Genomic DNA, 23,167 nt, shown 5'->3' with positions numbered 1-23,167 from the left:
TGTGTGTGTGTGTGTGTCTGTGTGTGTATACAAATGTATACATGGGGAAAGTTAATATTGTCAACTTTATAGTTGGTCAACATCCATTTATTCAACAAAGTTTGGTCTGTTAAAGAGATGGTCAACAAGTGTTTGAGCTCATGGAATATTCAGGGTAGGGTTATATGCTATTTTCCCCAATATTGTATGATCTCAGAGTTAGTGTATAAAATTAGCAGGGCGTGTGGAGGCTTGCAGTCCTCCACATGGCAATATGCAAGGGGAGGGGGGCTTGCCCACTTAAAAAAATGTTGTTTGTTTAATTAATTTTTATGTTTTAAATTTGCATGCACCAAAGCATGCAAACATCCTCTAGTTCTTGGTGTGATTCCCTCAGTCACCAAATGTAAACAGTGTCACTATGAGTAAGCCATTTAACTAAACCATGCACTCAGTTTCCTAAAGGAAAAGGCATTTCTATGTATTGCACTTAATCAGTTAAACTGGATAAAATAAATTGGTAGTATAAGTAAATTTGTTATAAAATTATTCCTTGTTGAGGACAGTGGAATATCTTGAATGGCATTAAAAAATGGTTTCATCCCTCGGTCATCAAAGAAATCATTATTTATCAAAGCAGTTTTAAGAAAAGTAAATTATCTGAAAACTTCTTAATTTAAAGGAGGGATGGACAGTTCTAGAGACCGTAGACTGGATTCAAAAAAGTTATATCCAACTGCTTGATGTGTGCTGTCAATAAATTGCCAATCTAAGCAAGAATCACTTAATGGAATTAAAGAATCTTCCAGATGGCGCCATCATGAATAAGATGTGGGATAATTTGATAAGATCCACTAACTGGACCCCATTCTGGAGAGCTGTTTGCTGCCCTAGTTACCTGAAACTGTTACATTACCCATATAAAACAGGTACTGCGGGGATCTCAATACATAGTCACCCATTTCTATTATTAAAAGAAATATCAAAACTCAGAAAGGACTGCTGCAAGTGGCTTCATAAAGCAGTGACCAGTACTGTGTGCACATGATAAGAGCACACACTACATAAGAGTGCACACTACATAAAAGGACACAAAATATAAGAGTACAGACAACATAAGGGTACACAGTCAATAAGAGTACACACGACATGAGTGCACACTACTTAAGAGCACACACAATGTAAGAGTACACAAAATATGAGTCGACACTAACTTCATAAGAGTACACACTACACAAATAGTACCCATTAAGTAAGAGTGCACACAAAGGCACATTAAGAATCAGTGCACTACTCTTGTCAAAGTGCAGTGCTAACTTGTATGATTGTGACTCATCATTATATCATGCCGTTCGTAAGCTGTGCATCGCAAGTGCCTCATTATTTAAACATGACTGTCTGACACTGAGATACAAGCTGCAATCCATACTTTGTAAAAAATGCTTGGTGGATATCTTATGCAATCAATCGTAAATCATCTCTATGGGTAAGTGTAGGCTTTGGTGTTTTTTAACTGCAGACAATATCATTACACTGTTTGTAAACAAGAATATATGTCGACTCAGTTGCCCTTTTACACTGTTACAGTGTGCGACTGCATTATGTGAACTAGTTGATCCCATTTATGCCTGATCTGAAAATGGTAAACCTGAATCACCTTTGAAACAATACTTGACACCACATCTGGGTTTGGATAACTCGGCACCAGATCTGGCTTTGGCTAATGCAGCTGCATGCAGTTTTGTAGTGTCTACTTAAGGTACATATGTTACTTCTGATTCACTGCTAATAGTAGGAACAGGACTACTTCTGTTTGAACTGCTTTGTGCACATTGAAAATGGGTGACTTTTTTCTCATAAACTTCACTATTTGATTTGTTTCTTGTAAACAATTGTAAAAATTATTCACCACTACCTGAATAAAAGGAAGTGTTACAAACCTGTCTTTCTAAAAATAAATGACTGAAAACAATGTACTGGTTGCATTAATGCAATTGACTTTTATAAGGAATACTTCTGCTAATGTGTTTCTATATAATAATAATAATTATTATTATTATTATTACTACATTACTCTTTTTTCATACTGTGATTCTGTTCATTCATTTTTGATATTTATCTTGATGGGGAAAATATTTTTTAAACTGTCTTTAAATAGTTCAAAATACCATAGTGATTGCCATAATATCCTGCACAATATGACAGAGGCTCCTTGCCATTTTAAATCCACTTCATTCAAAAATTGCACAATTAGTAGCCTTATGCAATGCAGTAAAATATAATAATTTAATTTTATATATAAAGTAATTGAAATGTGTTCACATCAAAACAACATACACTATTGGATGGCATAGATTGCCATTCTAATAGTAAATTACATTGGGGTAGATCTATGCCATCACAGCATTCTGCACTGCCTTTATGATATCATATAGTTAAAATCCAAATTGCAGATTACATAATAATATACAGATTCACAGTTTAAAAGCTATAATGTCATGAAGTGTTTTATCTATATATCTAATGTCAGTGGTGAATAGTTCTTTACTTCTGTAACTGCCTTATGTTATTATTTAGCAAATTATCTTTACCTCGATTTTTGTCAAGAGATCCTGTAGCTCTCCTGATTCATTCATGGCCAATATTGTTTCTGCACCCTGCAGGTAAATAAAAATGTAATGTTATTTTAGTATGCTTCATACAGAAATAAACATATTGCTTTACATTGTCAACCTTCCATAGACTTCAAGACATACCTGAAAATACAAAGATAATTAAATATTATTATTGTCTAAGAGGCAAGATTTAAATGAAAGCATTTAACTGACTATGTTTTATCTGTACTAAATTTAAGGAATGATATAGTGCCATGTTCATATACATTGTCTGACAAAATAGTGCCTAAACCTCTAAAGGAATGCAACTGATTCTATAATAGACACATTAGAATTACATTTCTCACAGCAAAAAGATCCTATATATTAACTATAAGTACACAAAATATAGCCTGGTCCTTACCAAATATGAATTGTATGAATTGTAGAAAATATGTCCTTCCATGCCAGTTAGCTTCCAGGGTAGAGCTAACATATTGCCATATGTGCAAAGTTACTGCAGGATGATTATAAATTTTAAGATTGCCACCAAGGTTTTGTGAACTACCATGTTGCATCAAGAATAAATTCCCCCCTTCATAAATTTAACTTTTATTTGTTAACCAGATGACCCCACGTGTCTATTTTCAAGAGGAACACAACTGATGTCTAATTAAGTGACTGATTCAAAGTTGCACAGTAACAAAATGGTGACAACGGGAATCAAATTAAGGACTACAGGATTAAATGATTTAGTATTCATAGTCTTAGGCCTCTGCAAAACTGACACACATCTCAAAACATAGTAAGAAACAACAAATCTCCTGCCTTCTCTTAGTCATATTTATCCCAGCTAACAGTGAGAAAACAGCACATAAATATGTTTAAGATTACCTATAGCAACAAAATGTGCTGCCATCTTTGAAGCACGTTTTGGATATCTCTATTTATTATGCTCAGAACCTTCTTTAACAATGATGATCCCTATATAACATACAAATGCACACTCAGTTCAGTATGTCCAGGCCAAAAACATTTCTAAACATATTGAAAAAAAGTAGGACACCACATGATATTTGTATCTCTTGGTCTGCTTACTGATATCCACAGAATGTTACCATAGCTGATGTAGGACCCTTTATCCTCAGCATCACTTGTAGGATTGCAGAATGAGTGGCGCTAAAGACAAAGGGAAGCATACAGGGGAATGATGGAATCAAGCAAACAGGAAAAAGGAAGTAAATGTGTTACAGTTATTAAGGCAATGGACAGTGCGAGGTGTGAGACTGGGGGGTAGGCAATGGAGCTTTGATGTATGTGGACTGCAAAGGAGGAAAGACAAAGTGCAGAGTAATGAGGATGATAAAGGGCAGCCAAGCAGCATTTTGTTCTGACTTTCACTTGACCTGTATGACATGAGAAAACTGGATAACAGAAGGAGCGCTACATGGGCAGCAAGGTCAGTATAATGGATAACCAGTATAATGGATAAGCAGTATGGCATGCATTTGAGACAGCTAAGTTAAACAGAAATCTTGCATATATTGCTGCAGACAATTAATCAAATGAACTGCTCAGTAGTACATGATTTACTGTCATGCTGCAAAGCAAGTGAAAAGGAATAAGGAGATGATGGTTTTAAAAAGGGGATGCACCCTGGAACTACAACCAACAAAGTGATATAAAACCTGTAAAACCCGGAATCATTGTGCACATTTTACATATGTGTGAAAAATCACAGACTTGCACAGATTGTGAACAAAGATATAAAATAGCAATAACCAAACAAAAACAGATCATTCATTTAAGTGACAGAATGCATAAAAGATGCATGACAAAGGGCAGATGAGCAATTCAGTGAAATACCAAATCTGTTTTGATGAATTTCCTAGTCATAGATAATGACTGTCAGTGAAAATACAACCTAATCACAACGCTGTGCCACTGAAGCCGATTTCATTTCTTTGGTGATGAGGAGGCCCTCCCCTTCTCTTATCATGCTCCAAAGATGGAAGGGTATGGGACCTTCCATTACTCAGACGTTTTTAACCAGAAACAGCAGGCAGAATAGAGTTAGAGAATCATCTTTCACTGACCTGAGCTCCAGTGGCCTGTAGTAAACAATACCCTGAAAACGGACTTTGTCTGCAGTTCTCAGACCCTAGTCTATGGGCACTGCACACAAGGATCTTTTCTTTCTTCATTACATACTCTAGTGACCTGAAAACTAAGAAAGCACACAGGCAGCTACTCAATTATACATGTTATAAAACTTACTAGAGCACATTTGGAGTTTTAATTTTCTTCAAAAAGCAAACTTCAGCTAATTATTTTCCCAGTGAAGTGCATCTGAACTCTAGTTTAATAAAACGTTTTCCTAAATACTGTGTACTTTTGTAACACATGAATTGCTCAGTGTTATTCCAGCAGAATTAAAATACCAAACAGCAAGAGTTTTGGATAAAGGACAGGCCCCAAAAGAAGCAGAACACCAAAACAAAGTAAATAGAACCTTGTCCACCACGGCTAGATATAAATGCTTTATTTAAAATACCAAAACGTAAGTGCTTTCACAGTTTCTATGACTAGACTGTGAAAGCCCTTATGTTTTGGTATTTTAAATAAAGCATTTATATCCAGCCATGGTGGACAAGGTTCTATTTACTTTGTTTTGTTATTCCAGCAGAAGCCTCAGAATTTCATGTGCCAAAATTCTGTATACACAAAAGTTTTTCATTTAGACATTGCTTACGTAATTTCTGCATGGTTCAGGGAACCCAAGACAGGGTTACTGGTATACCATCTTCTGACTGCACATTGTAAGTTTTGACCAAATATAAACTTCCTAATCAGACCTCAACAGCTGAGTTTCCTTATGTCTGTAGCCAGTGGTGAGCTGTCAGAACAGGTACAAATGAATTTTTACTGGTGTATAAGAAAAAATATTCTTTTGTTTATCTCAGATATTTTAGTACAAAGACTCCAACATTCAGTTTGGATAACTTAAACCACAAGAAACTGCCTGCAGTTAGGGGGGGTCATCAGCTAGTTTATCACAGTTTTGTTTACTTATTTTCGTACTTATTTGTTTTTGTGATCGATGTCAGGAAATGGTTTAAAACATTAAGCTCCTGCTTCTGCATCTCAGATGTCTTGATGATATGTATTATTGTGACCTGGAAGATGAACCTGCATTATTTTCTTTTTTCTCACCCTGTATTTCCCAACATGTGTCTCTTTGCAGATTGCTCAATATTCTTCTTGATAAGTCATTTTAGCAGGTCATTTATTAAGTCAGTATGGTGTCGACCATAAGAAATTCATTTAGAAGAAGACCCAGCTATATATATATATATATATATATATATATATATATATATATATATATATATATATATATATGTATATGTGTGTGTGTGTATATCTGCAAACACACACACACACACACACACACACACACACACACACACACACACACACACACACACACACACACACACACACACACATGCACAGATAAATTTAGGGAGTTAATGGAATGACCAGCTGCGCCGACATACAAAATATTGATGTTATTACATCAAAATAACAGGCATCAACACATTCTGTGCATGCTCCTTGGATTATCCTGGAGTGGAGTAATCAAACTGCAAGATTTTTTGCAGAGGGGCTTGCCCCCCACCCCCACTAACTATAGATACTATGTCTGAGATCGCACACTCCATGAGGAAAGGGAATAGTACCCTACCCAGAAATTATTGATCTTGCACACTCGACTGTCATCTGCTTGCATTGGTCAATTTTATTTATTTATTTATTGACATTTGTTGACCGGGAAAGTCAAACTGGGTCAGAAATGAAACCCATTTTCAGAGGAGGCCCAGGGAGAAAAACTCCACAAAAGTACAGACATTTTTACAATTTACAGTTGTGTTTACACATTACATTTATTCTATTACAGAAAAATACTGCTTAACTTAAAACATTATTACATATAGTTATAGACATACATAGTAAAACTTAACATGTAAATAGAGTAGCAGTCTACAGTTAAGTCTGTCTAGGATACAAGGTAGAATTATATTTGTAAGAGGTAAATAAATCATTGTAAGTAATAAGTTGTTAGTTTGGGGGGTTTCAGAGAGTAAAGGTTTAACTGTAGGACTGCTGAGACAGAGGGAGTGTGATGGTTATGGATAGTAGCATAGAGAGAGAGATGTTAAGAGGGTAGGTAAAGGATAGCAGCATATGGAGAGAGAGATGTTAGGAAGTTAGGTAGTGGAGTACAAGAAATATGTAATTTAAGATGTAGAGCTTGGACGAGAGGAGAAATAGGATGATGGTAGGTAGCGAGTTAGGGGGAGATAATGAGAAATAAAGGTGTGAGGAGCTGGTGGGAGGAGGGAAAAAATTATCTGTTAACTTATAGTTTAAGAGATAAGACTAAAGCATTTTAGTCTTTGGGAGAGGAACAGGGACAGATGTAAGGAAGTGAACTTTTAGAGTGAGTTTGAAGGTCTTTAAGGAATCTATGATACTGATATTTGAGAGCAGGGTATTCCACAGTTTTGCAATAGTAAAAGAGTAGGAGTTTTGATTAATGACAAATGCTCTCAACCAAAGAACAAATGGTGTCGACCAAACAGATTTTGACATAGCTGACATAGCTACGTCATATGTCATATGTCAGATAGACATAGTTGATCAATTGATCCCCATCCGGCAACCCATATGTATAGCGCAGATGATTTGGTCAACAGTGTGCTTGGTCAACATTCCTTTAGTCATCTGATTTTGGTCAAAAAAAGACCTGGTCATTGGATGTGTAAGACTGCACAATTCTCGGGACTTGAGAATAATTAGTATAGATAATTATCCCTTTCTGCAAAAAAAAAAAAAAAAATGATATATTTTTTTTTTGTTAGGTTTTGTATGCAAAGAGATTGTTTCTTGTTGCATGCATACTATTGTGTCAGCCTTCTCATTTTGATGTATTGTGGTTTCCATTTTGGACGTTGATGAATGTCAGAGTAACCTTAGATAACTATATACATATATATATATATATATATATATATATATATATATATATATATAGTGGAATCCTGAGAAGAGCGACAGCTTAGAAGCATGAAATTCAAAACCTGGAGTACCAGAGGTATATATATATATATATATATATATGTATATATATATATATATATATGTGTGTGTGTGTGTGTGTGTGTGTGTGTGTGTGTGTGTGTGTGTGTGTGTGTGTGTGCGTGTGTAAGCGATTACACCTGTACGTTTATCTATGTGTGTGTGAGTGAGTGTGTGTGAGCATTAATTAATTCTTAACTTATAATATTTTGGAAGTAAAAAACAAAAACAATTACATTTCCAACAGCAATTCTAAAATATTAGATGGAGGGACTATTTTATATCAAAATATTACAAATATAGTAATTAAACAAATACAAAACAATGTATCAGAAAGCCCAATTTTTAAAGGTAATAGGGCTCAATAAGATGAGCATTGCAGGAAAATGTCAAGCCTCACAACACCCCTGAACAGTCCGTTATTTCCCAGTAGCAACCACCCTAATGGGCATTACTAATTGATTATTGTCAGCTGAGTGTCACCAGACATTTGCCTTACTTCAAGGAATACATAAGAAGAAATTCAATCAGTATACCAGTGAAATTCACCTGGTTTGTTCAATAAGGTACCGTGGATAGTAAGTTTAAAAACCTGTGTCAATTACCACCAATTCAGACTTGTTGGACTTTATTTTAACATCTTATCTTGAGGAGGGCAACTTTCCATAGACATACTGTCGTTTCTATACAAGAACAGAACTCTAAGCTGGTGTAGGAATAGCCACATATTTTCTGATCTTCCTAGCATTAAAGGAAAGAGTGCTATCCAATGAGCTATTGGCAATGATATGCTAATAATATAATATATTTAATACAGTGTTAGCCAGTAGGTAATTACATTAAATTAGAGCACTGTGGTACATTTCTCACACTTTCCCAACCAGCATCAATATTTAGGCAACATTTGTCTGGTGTTACTGTTGGATTGAAAAAAGCCCTATCAGAAAAGGAATGTTTTTTCTGTCCTTTTACAATAGGTTAGATGGGTGAAGTGACAAGATTTTTACTATTTGGTTAATTTAGTGATCATCAATTTTTTTGCACACACACACACACACACACACACACACACACACACACACACACACACACACACACACACACACACACACACACACACACACACACACACACACACACATATATATATATATATATATGTTGGTCAAATAACCAGATGATCAAATCACAAATATCAAGCTGACAGTATTAATGCAAGGATACTGAAGGATTGAAATGAAAGGCATTTTTTGGTCGAGATGGTGGAACAGTGGGGATATGGGAACTGACCATTTTCCCAATATGATCCGATCTCAGAGATGATATATATATATAATTAACTGGGGATGTGGAGAGTGTTAGGCAGTTTACCCTTGCAAAAAATGATGTCTTCGGTGTCTTTTTGTTTCAAAATTCCAGCATTTGATATTGCTGTCTTGATACATTGTGGTTCAATCATCTAGCCATTCAACTAACATAAATCCATATATATATATATATATATATATATATATATATATATATATATATATATATATAACACTGAGGTTCCCTGGCTGAATTCTCAGCTAGGGTGCCATCTGTGCAGAGTCCGCATGGCTTCCCTGTATTCACTTAGATCTCATCTGGGTGCTTTGGTTTCCTCCCACATTCCAAAGACATGCAGTAGGTGGATTGGGCACTCTATATTGGCAATAGGTTCATAGGGTTATACTAGGCTGTCTGCCCTAAGGCATTTATAAGCCTAGCCCAAAGTTTTGTGGCTTACGCCACCCCTTATGTTAAAAAATACTGTGCCCATTAGTTTGTTGTGCCTCTGTCCAGCAGTGACACAGAGATGATTCCCGGGGTAAACCTATGATCTCCCATCCACCGGTCAAGATTTCTCTTGAACAGAGCCAGCGAGGTGCTCTGCCTCACATGGACCGGGATTTTATTCCACAGCATAGGGAGTCTCTGGGTGACAAATCTATCCCTCCAGCATGTCCTATTTATATCCGTGCTAAGGTTTAAGTCGCTTGCCCTAGTGGATCTGGTAGATTTGGATTTTTTGAGGTGGAGCATGTCCATTAATTCCGGGTTGGACATGGCCTTGTATGTCAGGCACAGGTCACTTCTGAGCAGGTGGTATGCGACTGAATAGAGCTGGAGTTTCTTCAGTCTGGCAGCATATGACAGATTTTGGAGTCCCTTTATCCTTTTGGTGAGGAACTTTTGGGGTCTCTCCAATTGCTGCAGGTGTCGGGTGAGATACATCCCGAATGGGGCATTGTACTCGATCATTGGTCTGATAAGTGAAGAGTACAGGGGAGCAATGACCTCACTTGATCTGGATGTGAATCTCTTCATGATCAGGTGGGCAATGTAGAAGGTCTTTCTCACCACTTTAGCAATGTGAGTGTCAAAAGAAAGGCCACTGTCAACCTGGGTCCCCAGGTCCCTGATAACCTCTTCTGTGCGTAATGGATTGCCACCTATATGGTAGCTTTGGGTTACCTTGTTTTTCCCGAAGGGTATGACTATACATTTTTTGGCATTTAACTTCAGGCCATGGCTCTGGCACCAGTTATCAGTTTCCGTGAGAACCCTCTGAAGGATATCTGTGTCCGATGTACTTTCCACTATGGCGCCCAGTTTGCAGTCATCTGCAAACTTTGTCAGCGAAAGTCCTCCTATGTTTGCCTGTACTTCTGAGAAGTAGATGCCGAACAACAGGGGGCCAAGGACTGAGCCCTGTGGGACACCACTTATGACCGGCTTGGAGTCTGACATGGCGCCAGCAACTCTAACCCTGTGGGTTCTGTCCTTTAGCCAGTTTGCAACCCATCTTGCGACATATGAGTTTACATTTAAGCTGGTAAGTTTCTCTATAATACCCGAGTGGGGTATTGTGTCGAAAGCTTTTGCAAGGTCAAGGTAGGCTGTATGGACTGCCTTTCCCTCATCAATGGCCTTGGTGACTGTTTCGAAGAAGTCGACCAAGTTCAAAAGGCATGATCTGCCCTTGACAAAGCCAAACTGGGTCGGGTCCAATGTCTGCAAGTCCCCTATGTCTTTGTTTATGAGTTCCATTATGATCCTCTCCATAGCTTTGCAAACCAGGCTTGTTAAGCTTATGGGGCGGTAATTTCCAGGGTCCGTAGAGGTACCGCCTTTGTGGAGTGGGACCACAGTTGCCATACGCCACTCCTTGGGCACGTATCCTGTGGTAAGGCTAAGATTAAACAGCTGCCTTATATGCGGGTTTAGTTCCTCGTTGAGTTCATGTAGCACACAGCCGGGGACACCATCCGGTCCCATTGATGCTGTGTTTTTAGCTTTAGAGAGACCAGCTTTCACCTGCGCATTTGAGATGTCTGGGAGGCTACTCTCCACTGGGATAGTTATCTCTCCTTTTGGGGGGGAGGGGGGTGAAGTTTGCACTGAACCTGTCTGCCAGTATGTTGGCAATGTCTGTGGGTTCAGTGATTTTTGTATCATTTTGGACTAATTCTGCGTATATCTGGGAGTTTCCACCCAGGTTTCTAACATAGCTGAAGAAGGCCTTATGATTGTCTTTTGAATCTATTGCAATTTTTCTCTCAAAGTTGGCCTTGGATGATTTTATGAGTGCTCGTATTTTTTACTAATAATGATCAAGGGTGTCTTCTCTTTTATGGATTTTGCTCTATCATGTAACAGCTTTCTCCTCTTATTGTAAAGTTTGTTTATGGCTGGGGTCCACCAGACTGGACGTTTGCCCTTGGTGGAAAGAGTCTTGGTTTTATTAGGGATTGCCTGATCCATGCAGTCCTGGAGGTGTTCGTAGAAGGCATTTGTAAGGGCTTCAGCAGCTTGGGTTGTGGTTTCCACTGGCTCGGGGGCCTTAAAGGATACCACACCAGTCTTGAGTAGTGTGAAGTTTGCTTTAGAGAAGTTCTTCACTGTGGTCTTTTTTGTTTGGGGTGGGGGCGGGATGTGGATTTCCAGTGAGATTAGTTTGTGATCTGATCTCACCAACGAGGGATATACTTCCGGTGTGGAGCATTTTGTCCCCATGTTTGTGATGATGAGATCTAGTATATTTTCTCCTCTTGTGGGAACGGTGACTAGTTGTTCCATGGCATTTGAATTTATGAACTCCAGGAACCTTTGGGCTAGAAAGTTGGGGCTTGAGTAGTGTTCCCAGTCTATATTCCGGTAGTTGAAGTCACCCAATATAATGGTGTTTGGAGATACATTTATACCTTCCAGTGTCTTCAGGAAGGCTGTGTGGGGTTCCTGAGTTTGAGAGGGTGGCCTGTAGCATGCTACAAATTGTAGAGCAGTTTTGCCTATGGTTAATTGCACCTGGATGGTTTCCGATGCTTCGTGCGTTGTCACCAACCTGGAGGTGTGGGTATCCTTGATGAATATGGATACACCCCCTCCTCTTGTGGTGTGGTCCGGGTTTTGGGGCCGGAACGCATGATATGAGGTAAAACCTGATAGTGCCGGGGTGCTCTCAGGAGCCTTGAACCAGGTTTCAGTCACAGCACAGACATCAATGTTCTCCATACTGAGAAGGGACTCGAGTGCGTGAATTTTGAGATTTAGACTTCTGGCATTGAGCAGCATTACCCTTAGTTTCTTCCCATTTTTTTTTTCTAGGGTGGTAGGTTTAGAATTTGAGCCTTGCCTAAAAAAGGCACTATGGGGGTGGCAAGAGCCTTAGCCAATATCCGGAATCCCAGGGGTGACAGGTGCAAGCCGTCCCTTGCGAAGCAGCGTGGCTTGTCAAGCATGTCATCCCAGGCAGACAGACACTGGATCCCCTTTGAATGACACCAGAAATTAAGCCAATTGTTAAAGCTGATCATCTTGTCTCTATGTTGTGGCATCATTCTTGGTGAAGGAAGGATACTGCTCAGGGTCAGGGTCATACCTGCCTGGGCTACATAATCAAAGAGTGTGCATGTAAGTGTGTGGTGTGGAAGAACTACCATGGCAGGGCTAGCCACCCAGTGATATAAACCTTGGGTCTAGTGGATTGTCACTGTTGAAGTGATACCAGACCTCCCAACCATTCCGAATTACTCATTTTTTACTGAGTTTTGGGGTCCAAATGAAGGGGTGCCATGATTCCCGAGTGGCACCCCTTCATTTCCATTTTTTTGCTTTTTTTTTAATTTTCGCACTGTCGGAGCTGACGTCATCACATACACAATGATGTCAGCCCCGTCAGGCTACCAGCCAATCGGAATTGAGTTCAAGAAGCTCACATCATCATTTCCAGCTGGCTGAATTGAATCGCAAGCTGGCGAGAATGGGGAACAGCAGAGGAACTTATGTGCGGCCACGAAGTTCGAACAGAACAGCAGAGGAACTTGTGTGCAGGCCAGGAAGCTGAAATGGCGAACAGAACAGCAGAGTAACTTGTGTGCAGGCCAGAAAAGCTGAAACGGCAGAGTTTGCGGTGAACAGAACAGCAGAGAAACTTGTGTGCAGGCCAGGAAAGCTGAAACAGCAGAGTTTGCGGTGAATAGAACAGCAGAGAAACTTGAGTGCAGACCAGGAAAGCTGAAATGGCAGAGTTTGCGAGCCAGGAACTTCTCAGGGCAGAGCAGGGCAGACCTCCCAACCATTCTGAATTACTCATTTTTTACCGAGTTTTGAGGTCCAAATGAAGGGGTGCCATGATTCCCGAGTGGCACCTCTTCATTTCTGATTTTTTTTGCTTTTTTTAAAATTTTCGTGCTGTCGGAGCTGATGTCATCATGTACGCAATGATGTCAGCTCCATCAGGCTACCAGCCAGTCAAAATTGAGGTCAAGGAGCTCACATCATCATTTCCAGCTGGCTGAATTGAATCGCAAGCTGACAGGAATGGGGAACAGCAGAGGAACTTATGTGCTGCCACGAAGCTCAAACAGAACAGCAGAGGAACTTGTGTGCAGGCCAGGGAGCTGAAACGGCAAACAGAACAGCAGAGAAACTTGTGTGCAGGCCAGAAAAGCTGAAACGGCAGAGTTTGCAGCGAACAGAACAGCAGAGAAACTTGTGTGCAGGCCAGGAAAGCTGAAACGGCAGAGTTTCCGAGCCAGGAACTTCTCAGGGCAGAGCAGGGATTAATGGCAGGAAGCAATGACAGAGGAATGTGGACTACGCAGGGTAAGGAACCACTTGTTATTCAGGGTGTGTGTGTGTGTGTGTGTGTGTGTGTGTGTGTGTGTGTGTGTGTGTGTGTGTGTGTGTGTGTGTGTGTGTGTGTGTGTGTGTGTGTGTGTCTGTGTGTGTGTGTGTGTGTGTGTGTGTGTGTCTCCATTTGTAAAGAATGTTGTCTTTTTTCATGAATGATGGACTTTAAACTTAATTGTATGTAGTGATAATCTAGATCATTACAAAGAACGGATAAAAAGGGACAGCAAATTGGACTTCTTTCTTTGCTGCTAGATACAGCATTTTAAATCCTGCATCTTCTATCTCAAGGCTGCAATAGAATGGTAACCACCAAAAGTCCTGATTTCTTAACTATATACAGCACCTCAGCTATTATTCCTTATTATTCATAACTAGCAGGCATCTCTTTTTAATGCCTTGACACATGAGTGAGTCAGAGTATGAAAAGTTTTTTTTTTTTTTTAATAAACTATGTTATGTTGCAATGCTGCATTGCTGGGTGGTGGCACAGATCAGTATTTTCATACAGTGTATCACTACATGGCAGATACTAATTAATGAATTAATGATATTAAAGTGAGGTAAGCAAATCAGTACAGAAAAGGAAGGATTCTGTAGTCTACAATAACATAAAAAAATCTTAGAAATAGCAATGTCAGTAAAAGCAGACAATCTGTTTGAAGGATGTAAACAAATGTAAATCACAGACACTTGCAGTACAATATAACACCAGACATATTAAGTGGAATCAATATTTTGCAATCAGTTACCTTCATTTCATAGACTATTTACTCAGTGGAAAAACTGGTTGTTAGCTAGCAATGTGCAAAATAGCTTCTGAGTAATAATTTGCTAAATGTAATGTATCTTTTGTTATGCCCATATTCTTGGTAGCTAGAGGTATTCAAGCTCAAACCCTGTACCTTTGGTATAGGGTAAAAAGAGCCTACTATCCCTAGCCCCCACCATTTCTGAATGAGTGGAGAGCTATGATGAGAAGTGAGAACATTTTATTTCTGCTAACAGTTGAAAGTTATGCTCTGAGCTTTGTCCTGATTTTATTTGTACTAAGAGTTGAGAGAGCTATGATAAGTAAGAACATTTTTTTTGTGCTAAGAGTTTAAAGCTATGATAAGAAGTGAGAACACAATTTGTATTTCCCCATTATTGTTTTTGTGCTAACAGTTCAGAGATATGGTGAGTGAGAAGTGAGAACTGAATTTGTATTCCCCTATTATTGGCTTTGTTGTTTGTCCATGTTTTTTGTGTTGAGGTTAAGAGCTATGTTGAGAAGTGAGAAATGAATTCACTAAATGATGGCTATTAAGTTTCAGTCTTCCTATATTTTAGACAGCTGCTAATTTGGCATAGTGGTATGTTGTTCTAACTATAGTGCATAGAGTCCTGGGTTCAAAACCTGCCAGTAAAATGCATGATAGTAACACAACATTTGATTCTAGCAACTTTACAAAATTATACAAGCAATGTTTAAAATGTGTCCTTGGTTTTTGATCTTTTGTCCCCCTTCCCCCCCAAAAAATGAAATTGAAAATAAGTGTGAGACGCTGTGCAAGATGCCTATGGCTTATACTACTGTCATTCTATTTATAGTGTGGGTGTGGAAGCAGACTTTTATGATGGAAATGTTCTGAATTGGGCAGTTTGTCATTATTGGTTCATGTGTTTTGTTTCATTGCCTACAGTACAGATTACTGGTAAAATGTTCAAACAATAAATTTAAAATGCGCTCTAACATGTGTGTTGTATTATACAAGGAATATAATTTAATAAAGTCAGGGAGGTGTATAAAGAAAAGAACACATGTATGTTTCTTGTTTTGTGTGCAAGGGGCCAATGATTTGAAAACAGCCCAAAGGTAATCTTTATCCACCACTGGCCAAATGCATTTTCTTTGGATGTGGTGTGGGTTTCAATGCTGTTTCAATGAATGTGAGTTTCAAGGGCAAAGAAGTTTTAATGTCAAGCCTATTTTCATTATGAGACAGTATTGCTTTGTTTACCAGATGATGTCTTTTAGTGTTTCTGCATTGTTGTGCTGCAAAATGTAAAAATAAAATCCAAATCATTGTAGAAGGAAAGCAGTATGCATACATTAGTGTTTATGGTAAATGGGGCAAAATAGCGGGACATTGGAATGGCTACAGGGGGACACTGGTGCCATGTTTTGGTTGTCTGTTCTTCAGTTTGCGTTCGAAAGTTGGTATCCCACAATTTCATTGGAGTGGGTGGGGTTACATAATTATGTATGCAAATTAGATGTTAATCAGCGTACAAATTTGTACCTATTTTTCATGGGCCTTGTCCAGATTTTTGATGTTTCCAGGTTGAGAGGTATGAGTGATACCCTGACCCCATGTACAAAAATAGGAAAAAGGGGTTGTGGATGGATGGATAGATGGATGGATAGATAGATAGACAACATAAGCCATGTGGTATGGATATTCTTGAATAATGAGTACTTAGCAGTAACTTTTATGAATCCTGTCTATTTTTATATAAAAACTGTTTTATTTACATAAGGCAACATAAAGACTGCATCTTCTAGGAACTTATGTGGCCTGTAGAACAAAATAGTGGCTACTTATAGTCCATAATACCAAAGTCCATAACACTACAATATTTCCCTCTGGGTTACTTAGGTAAATAAGTACCAAGTATATCTCTAGAAGTTTGTCTGGTAAAAAACATTTCTCTCTTCACAGCCACTGAGCTGATCTCTATGTTACTCACATTGGTTCCTTGACTGTATTGTTAATCCCTCTTCTATCCACCCTTTCTCCTCATTTTTGCTGACACCTGGTTAATGATTTGATCAGCGAGAGATAACTTCTTTTGAACTCATACCTCACTGTTTGCATACTGTTATTCATTATACAGATACGTACAAACAGTATATTCTCAATACAGTTACATAGTCACTATACTAACATACAAATATTTACTAGCTACATGTTTGCTGTTTTAAATTAGTTTCCTTTTTACTTTCAGGCATTTCCCACCTTTTACTAGGGGCAACCATTATGCTGTAATAGACTTGACCTCCAAGCTTGAAACCACTGGCTTAGGTCCCCTGTGATAGTCTTTGTACCATCAAGAGGTCATCCATATTGTGGTGGTTTAACATAGCTCTGTGCTGCTTCTCAGATTTAAAAGATGGACAAGAGAGCCCCATCTGTATCTTTCTTTCTTTCTTTTGATGGAATCACTGAATGGGGGCAAGCTGAGTTATTAAAATAAGTTATTTACCCAACAAGTAATATCTGACTGACCCTGGTGCTCACTTAAAGGCTAGGCTCTCTTTTTTGAAGATGAAGTTCTTAGTTTTGATTTCTGATAGCATTCTAATAAGAAAGCTAATTTGGTGTTCTTAACCATCATCCTTTGAGGTAAAAGTCCACCCAGGCCTATATCAGGTGTATCTATCTATCTATATATATATATATATATATATATATATATATATATATATATATATATATATATATATATATATATATATATATATATATATATATATATATATAAAATAAATAGTTTTTTAAGGTTAGGAAATTTTAGCAATGGCTGAAAGTGCAATATTTCTTTTAATTTTAATTCCTCTTACCTTCTTCCCGTTTGTTCCAAATATTCTTCATCAGATTGTGTTCTACTTTTCTGCACGTGTCTGAACCACCATAATATTTTCTGATATTTTCTTCAGTTGGAGCTACTTTGGCTTCTGCTATTATGTCCTAATGTCTTAATCTGTCCCACACTGTGCATCCTACCACCCTTCTCAGACACTTCATTTCCAACACCTCTATCCTTCTCATATGCTCTGCCTTTACTGCCCAGGTTTCTGTGCCATACAGTAGTACTGGTTAAACCACTGCTTTGTACACCTTACTTTTCAGCTTATTTGGCATCCGTCTGTCATACACTATCCCTGACACTCTATGCCAGTTGGCTTCAGCCCCTTTGATTCTAGCTTTCACCTCTTCAGTCAGACTTCCTTTCTCCTCAACCACCCCACTCAGTTACTTGAAGCTGTTAACCTGTTCCCCTATCATCCCTTCTATCTCACTTGTCAGCTTCTTCTGATTTGCCTAGTTTTTTGCCATTACCACTGTCTTATCTGTACTCAGTTTCATCCCATGTGCCTTCAGTTTTGCATTCTGTCCCCCTATCCTTTGCTGAAGTTCTTGCTCAGAGTCTGTGGTAATGCATACAGAAACTTTCTTGATCTGTCCTCTCTGACCTGTTTGCTAATGTAGTCCAACACCAGTATGAACAGCAGTGTGCTCAGAGGTGAACCCTGCTGCACACCCACTCCTAATGGCAATCCATCTGTGAGACTGAACACTGATCATACTTAAGTAATTGGGTCCTTGTACATAGCCTGCACTAATTCTAGCAGTTTTTTCTGGAACTTCGAACCACCACAGTAATGTCCAGATCAGTTTTCTTGTGACTGGTCATATGCTTTCACCAAGTCTAGGAATGCCCAGTTGGACTCTTTCCTCATCCGTACCTTCTTTTCAACTATCTGTCTCAACATTGGGTCAGTTGTGCATCCTGATCTGAATCTGAACTGCTCATCTCCCATCATACGTTCTACTACTCTACATAACTGTTTATCAATCACCCTCTCCAGAACTTTCATGCAATGTGACAGGTGTTTGATACTATGTACTGCCCATAGTTGTGGATATCTCCTTTGTTCTTGTACACCAGCATGAATATACTTATTCTCCAGTCATCTGGGATACGTCTTTCTCCCACACTGCTATGAGTACCCTCAGGAGCCATTTCTCCCCATCACAACCAGCATCTTTACCATATCAGCTGTGACCTCATCTGAGCCTGCTGCTTTCCCTGACTTTATCTTCTTTAGTGCTGTTCTTACTTCTTCAAGGGTGGGCTCCTCTTCTTCTTTCATCATAGGCTGTTTCTGGGGCAGTACAGCTTTTGTGGAGTTTTCTTCATTCAGAAGCTGCAGGAAGTAGTTCTCACATCTGCTTTTGATGTCTTGTGGACTGGTAAGCAGGTTGTTGCTGTCATCCATTATGAAAGGTTCCTGACTATCGTCATCTTTCTGTCTTTGTCTTGCAACCTGATATAGTTTCTTTCTCTGTGCCACCTACTAAGTCACTTTCCAGAAGCTGGTAGAGCTCATCCAATGCCCTGCTCTTTGCCATTGCAATTCCTTCCTTAGCTTCTTTGTTAGCCACCCAGTATGTCTTCCTTTCCTGGTCAGTCTTTTTTATCTCCCAATTTTGCCTGCACTCATGTCTTTGGATAACTTGCTGGACTTCTGCATTCCACCAACAGCTTTCCTTATCTACCTTATTTCCATAGTTGGCCTGGTCACATATCTGTTCTGTGGTCCTCACACATTCTGTTTTGAGGTGTTGCCATTCTTCTCCAACTCTACCTATTTCCTCCTCTTCTTGGGATGCTAGAGTCCTGAGTAATTCCTTGAACTGTTGTATTTTTCCCCAGTCAACTTCCAGGTCTTCAGCTTGGTCTCTGTTGACCTTAGAGCCTTCTCTGACCATTGCTTGCAGATGATTGTGGAAACCAGTGGTTTATGCTGTGGGTTGACTGTTTCATTACTGATTCTATGCAAGTGTCATTCCCTTCCAAAGAAGAAGTTTATCTGAGTTGCATGCTGACCACTCTTGTATGTGATCTTGTGACTGTCTCTCTTTTTGAACCATGTGCTGGCTACTATCAAGCCATTTGCCAGACAGAAGTCTAGAATGGTCTGTCCTTCTTTATTCCTATTTCCCCCTGTTGACCCAGGAAGTCCTCATATCCTGTTCTTAATGTCTTCATATGTGCATTTAAGTGATCCATTATCTATACCAATCCATATGCATATTTATAGGTCCTGCAACTGCAGTATGAATGCCCTCTTTTCTACTATCACAACCCTGCTGTGGGACATAAGCTGAGATTATGAATACTGTCTTATTCTTAGGCTAGAGTCTGATTGCCATGAGTCTGCCACTAATTCTGATGATGCCCTTCAGTGCTTTCTGAAGCCTCTCTCACTCCATAATTCCCACACCATTTCTAGCCTGTCCTCCTCCTGATTAGTAAACTCTGGATCCTAAGCCAGCTGCACTACCTTCCATCTTGTCGCTTGGATGTCCAGCCTCCTCTGCACCATTGTGTCATTCACTTCCAACATGCATCCTGTCAAGGAACGTACACTGAGTGTAGCAATTCTTAGTTCATGTTTGGCAGGTTGATCGGTTTTAAATCCAGCTTTTCACAGAGCTATCCCATGTAACCCAGGCTGGGCAACTGACACATACACTCCAACCACTGTTAGCATTGGTCCCTGGCATTGGTCAAAGTAGGCTGGGACCTCAACCTACATTAGTCAACATGACTGAATCACCTAGAGACATATTTTACATTGAGTGCCGAGGCCTGCCACAGCATGGAATCTATGATTCATATTCTCCTATCTTGAGGATACTGCTCACCACAGTAGTTGCCCAAAGCAGTTGGTCTATACAACTGTTCACCCTATATGGCACCATGTAGAGTGTGTGATGCTACCCACAGCTTTATTCATTGGTGAGTTTGAGATGGAAGCAGCATGTTTTACAGAGGTGGGAAGAACTCCACAGAGACATAAGTACAACATGTAAACTCAGAACAGACATTGGTCAGAGGTCAGGATCAATCTTTGTGCCTTGTGCATGGAAGATGAACACCTTAACTATTATGCCAAATGGTCTGTAATGTAGCTCTAACACAAGAAAAGCTTTGATCTATTTTTCTGTATCTGAGATTAGTCAAGTCTTTATTGCCTTAACTTTTTCTTTTTGAGTTGTAATGACTTATTTTTTCTTTTATGTACCCAAATAAGTATCTTCCATCATGCATTCATTGTTAGTTCTGACTGCCTTCAGGAATGAAGTACAGCTTGCACTTTGGGAAGGTGAGAATCTCAGTCTTAACGGTTCATAAATATGTCACCTAAATAGATGACCATAAAGTGGAGGTAGTAAAAAATTACAGACCCCAGTGATGAAGATCTTATCTTACTTCAGTAGCAATACTCTGGATCACAGTATACATATCCCCAACCACCTGTAAACTGCATAGCAAAAGTAACATCATCCATTTTATTACCACTCCGCCTCAAATTAACAACATTTCCAAATCCAAGCTTGTATTATGGAAAAGCAAGCTATTGTCCAGTGGGTAAACAGCAAATGACAACTTTAAACAACTGTATCTGTGCATCTATCTACATATATGCATGGAGACAATCATTCAGAAAGTTTAATCAGTGGCTGAACATATGGTTTGGGAGAGCAGTACCACTTTCTTGTTCTTAACTTTGGATTGAGGAGTACTTGAGGAAAGTGTCTTAGTGTCTTAGTCAATATATATATATATATATATATATATATATATATATATATATATATATATATTTATTGTGTAATTACAATGATCTCTGATGATAAGTCTAGACGTCAAGTGGAATTCATTCTGTAGCTGTAAAAGATAATCATAAGATAACTGGGTACCCTAGACATCAGGGACTCTACGTTTAAATAGCTGTATTATGACTGCAAGGATTAGAGAGACTGGGACATCATACATACGATTTTTATAATAATAATTTTAGTACTGGAAAAGTAACAGTTTTTCAGAAGAGTATTATTTGGGTAAGTGCTAAGAAACTGCCCAGTTTTAGTAATGGCTCCTTCTCTGTAATAGTACCAAAGAAATATGAAATAAGGTCCTATTGATTTGATGGGGCCACCCTGTAGTTGCTCACTCCATGTCAGCGTGAAGAACATGTTGTAATACATACCCATGGAAGCCTAAAATGGAATGCAAAGGCTGTTACCACCTGTTTTACTTACACTTATTAACGTGGGACCCAAATGATGGAAATTAACTTAACCTTTTGAAAGATTTATGTCATCTTTTCATGTAATGACTGTAGTGAATGCACTTTAAAGAGTTTGTTACTACATGTGTTGAATCATGTCACGTTATTAAAAAGGACAACACTGACGTATACTTTATGAACAAGTTGGAACTTCACATGCCCTGTTTTCTTCTAGAGCTAATTAGACATTTTGGAGAAATGTATAATGGAACAGTTAGCCATGCATGATTATCTCAAAGTGTAACTACTATTCCTTTGTGTTTCCAGGAATCAAAATGAGTTATGGCAGTTTGCACACCTGAAGAGGACCTTAAACCTTACCTGAAAAATGCATTGTATTAAAACACTGGGACTCGCAATGCTGAGTCCTGAAACACTGAAAGAAGAAGATTAAGTATTGAACATCACTTTTCTCCTTTAAGCTTGATGTTTTTTTCTTATAGGGGGCAAGCCAAATACATTTCCCCAATGTGAGGGGCAAGCCTCGACCCCCTAAGGATTTTACCAACTCAGAGGTCATCATACTTCAGAGAAAAGTGAATATTCCAAGTAATCTCATATACATGTAAGTCTGAATTTTCAGTCATTCATTTTTCACATACTGGTGGTTGGCCTGTAAGCATCTCAAAATGAGAAAGACAGTTTTGTTGGCCAAAGTAAGTCTGGTGTATCTTGTCTGATTTGTTTTTGTCACCATGACCATAAGTGGGGAAACTATTATAAAAAAAATGAATACATGCATGCATGAATGAATAATGAACTGCAAGGATTTTAACTTTTTTAATTTAAAATTCCTGATTATTTTGTCATGGCATAAAGATATTTTGAATAAACCAACAATGATGAAGGCTAATCATTTTATACCCATTTATATAAAAGCAGACTGTAATAAAATAATAAAAAAAAAAGATAAGGATGAACATTGCTTTCATTAATAGCAAAAGTGGCTACTGAGAAAGTTCAGCATAATGTTTGATGACTTAATGGGAAAGGTTAATCACCTTTCTGGTCTGCTGAATTAAGAACTAATTGCAAAAAGTGCTTTATATCTTTTTAATAGTTTTATTGCTGTTGGGAAATGATCAGAACTAAACCAGAAATGCTTCAGATATCTATGCAATTGTTCAATTAAAAAAAGGTAAAATGCCAATAAACAACTGCACTGTTACTGACCAAGATTAATGTTTACACTGGGAGAGGGTTTGCACAATCACAGGAGCACACGTTGCTTATAAAACTGGAATCCTTGCTTGTGTATTAAAGTATTTTGCCATCCATGGCATTTAGGTAAACTGCCCTTCTAGCTCAGAACATTATTACAAAAATTAGAATAAAAAAAAGCTATAAATGAGACAAAATACAAAAAATGGAAGGATTATAATAAAGT

General features: G+C 38.6%; 1 protein-coding gene across 1 annotated transcript in view; it reads right to left on the bottom strand.

The window, feature by feature from the left end:
• The window catches only part of GRXCR1 (glutaredoxin and cysteine rich domain containing 1), a 384,625-nt gene that overhangs the window by 60,048 nt on the left and 301,410 nt on the right, over positions 1 to 23,167 (bottom strand). Inside the window, exon 3 of the mRNA XM_044061520.1 lies at positions 2,571 to 2,636. Coding sequence (XP_043917455.1) covers positions 2,571 to 2,636 — 66 coding nt within the window. The remainder of the gene's footprint in view (positions 1 to 2,570; positions 2,637 to 23,167) is intronic.

This window comes from Protopterus annectens, chromosome 2.part0, assembly GCF_019279795.1.
Source record: "Protopterus annectens isolate FY-2018-M chromosome 2.part0, PAN1.0, whole genome shotgun sequence".
NCBI classification, from domain to species: domain Eukaryota; kingdom Metazoa; phylum Chordata; order Ceratodontiformes; family Protopteridae; genus Protopterus; species Protopterus annectens.
This window is presented reverse-complemented; position numbering and strand designations above follow the sequence as displayed.